The sequence below is a fragment of the Filicampus tigris genome, chromosome 5, assembly GCF_054856515.1.
Source record: "Filicampus tigris isolate MCC_2025a chromosome 5, RoL_Ftig_1.0, whole genome shotgun sequence".
Classification (NCBI taxonomy): Eukaryota; Metazoa; Chordata; class Actinopteri; order Syngnathiformes; family Syngnathidae; genus Filicampus; species Filicampus tigris.
This window is the reverse complement of record NC_141221.1, coordinates 15,054,881-15,056,932: the sequence shown is the minus strand read 5'-3', so window position 1 is coordinate 15,056,932 and position 2,052 is coordinate 15,054,881. Positions and strand designations below refer to the sequence as shown.

At 48.0% G+C, this 2,052-nt stretch overlaps 1 protein-coding gene across 1 annotated transcript; it reads left to right on the top strand.

The window, feature by feature from the left end:
* Positions 1-1,729, top strand: cldn5a (claudin 5a). Its single transcript, XM_086030800.1, has one exon. The coding sequence runs from the start codon at positions 210-212 to the stop codon at positions 855-857; it is 648 nt and encodes a 215-aa protein (XP_085886926.1). The 5' UTR covers positions 1-209; the 3' UTR covers positions 858-1,729.
* Positions 1,730-2,052: the final 323 nt, after the last annotated feature.

The window sequence follows — 2,052 nt, the reverse complement described above, 5'->3', positions numbered from 1 at the left end:
AAGAAAAACATTGGTGGTCCGGTGTTGCTGCGAGTCCAGTTGTTTTCACACTCGCACAAAGTAACTGAGCGCTGCCGCTGCAAAGAGATGCGCAAATAAGAAGCGACTATAGAGACGCGAACGACTTCAGAACGAAGAGCAACAAAGAGGAGAGAGTTTGACAAGTGTTTTTGGACTCATACCTGATTTTGGACAGAAAAAAACCGAACATGGTGTCAGCCGGGCTGGAGATTCTGGGACTGTCGCTGTGCGTGGTCGGCTCTCTACTTGTGATGGTGGCGTGCGGGCTACCCATGTGGAAGGTGACGGCGTTCATCGAGGCTAACATCGTGGTGGCGCAAACCATCTGGGACGGCCTGTGGATGACGTGCGTGGTGCAGAGCACTGGCCAGATGCAGTGCAAGGTGCACGACTCGGTGCTCGCCCTCAGCCACGACCTGCAGGCGGCCCGGGCGCTCACCATCATCTCGTCGGTGATGGGCGTGCTGGGGCTCATGGTGGTGATCGCCGGAGCGCAGTGCACCAACTGTATCCGCAACGAGTACGTCAAGGCGCGAGTGGTGAACGCCGGCGGGGTGATCTACATCATCAGCGGGCTTTTCGTGCTGGTGCCCCTGTGCTGGATGGCCAACAACATCATCTCGGATTTCTACAACCCGCAGGTGCCGGGCTCCAAGAAGTGGGAGATCGGCGCCGCGCTGTACATCGGCTGGGCGGCCACCGCGCTGCTGCTGATCGGGGGGGCAGTGCTTTGCTGCTCCTGCCCGGCCGGGGGGAACGCGGGATACTCGGTCAAATACGCGCCCACCAAGAGAGCCACGCCTAACGGGGACTATGACAAACGGAATTATGTGTAGCCCCACTCAGACTTTTTTTTTTTTTTTTTTTGCACCTGCCGTTGTTTTCTCTATTCATTCAATAAGATGGACCATGTTTTTTTCCTATCAGGACTTTTTATCCCCTCTTCTTTTGGAAACCTAAAACTTCAACCAACAAAAAGGAGTACAGTATCTTTGTTAGGTACATGCTTTTGTAAGTTTTTTTTAATGATTTTTTTTAAATTGTAGAGGAACTCGTGCCATTGACTACAACACATGCTTTACCTGCCAATCTGTACAGTAACTGAGAAAAAGATTGCACTCCATGACATGAAAACATGTATTAGAGATGTGTCAGAAAAGTTCCAGGACTGAAAAAAAAAAAAAAAAAGATATACAGTATTTCAAACCCAAAGGAGTTTTCCCCTTGCGTTGTTTTCTTTGTTCAGTGCGTGAGAAGAGGTGCCTTCTAACAATTCCCTGAGCTTTGGACCTCAAAGGAACCTGTTTTGTAGATGTGAATGACGTCAAAACGGACATGAAGATGAAGGATCCGTGAAGAATCCTTCACAGAAGGTGTTGCAGTGAAGGGTGGCATCCAGAGGGAGTACTTCCAAGAGGGAAAATGTAGATTGGGTTTGAAATATGTTTTATGACGCCAGTCCTAGAACATTTTGGACACACCTCATAAGAAACCTTGTATTGTTGATGTGCTGGGATTGATGACTGGGACGTTTCTGTCTGTTATTCCAAGCACCTGCTGGCATTGTGACCACCGCAGGAAGTCTCATTTCATTTCTCAAGTTCCTGGAATTGTTTGCTTTTGTTGTTTGATGTAGTGATTCATGTATAAGAAGATGCAATATTGTTTCCCTTTTTATTAAGATTAAACTCATTATATTTGTCTGGAATCTTCATCACAAGTGTTTTTGTAGCAAAAAAAAAAAAAAAAAAAACTTCCCGTTCTCACTGTGCATGCATAAACCTCCCCCTTATGCACGGCGGGAGAAAGTATTTTGGTGATCCATAGAAATCCAGATGACAATGCCCATTCAGCTCGAGTGGGGCTCTGCTGTTCAGCTCACAATGCTCCACAACCCCCACCATACCCTTTTCATAGCGCTCCCGCCCACCCCAGGACCCCTCCACGCTCACACTCAGTGAAAAGGCTTCAAATTAAGGCTGCGTAGAACTTGCTGGAAATGCTCTCCCCGTAAGTCACCACATTCATTAG

Bases quoted from the DNA above. Each gene is read 5' to 3' on its own strand.
- cldn5a (XM_086030800.1), top strand. From the start codon at position 210: ATGGTGTCAGCCGGGCTGGAGATTCTGGGACTGTCGCTGTGCGTGGTC.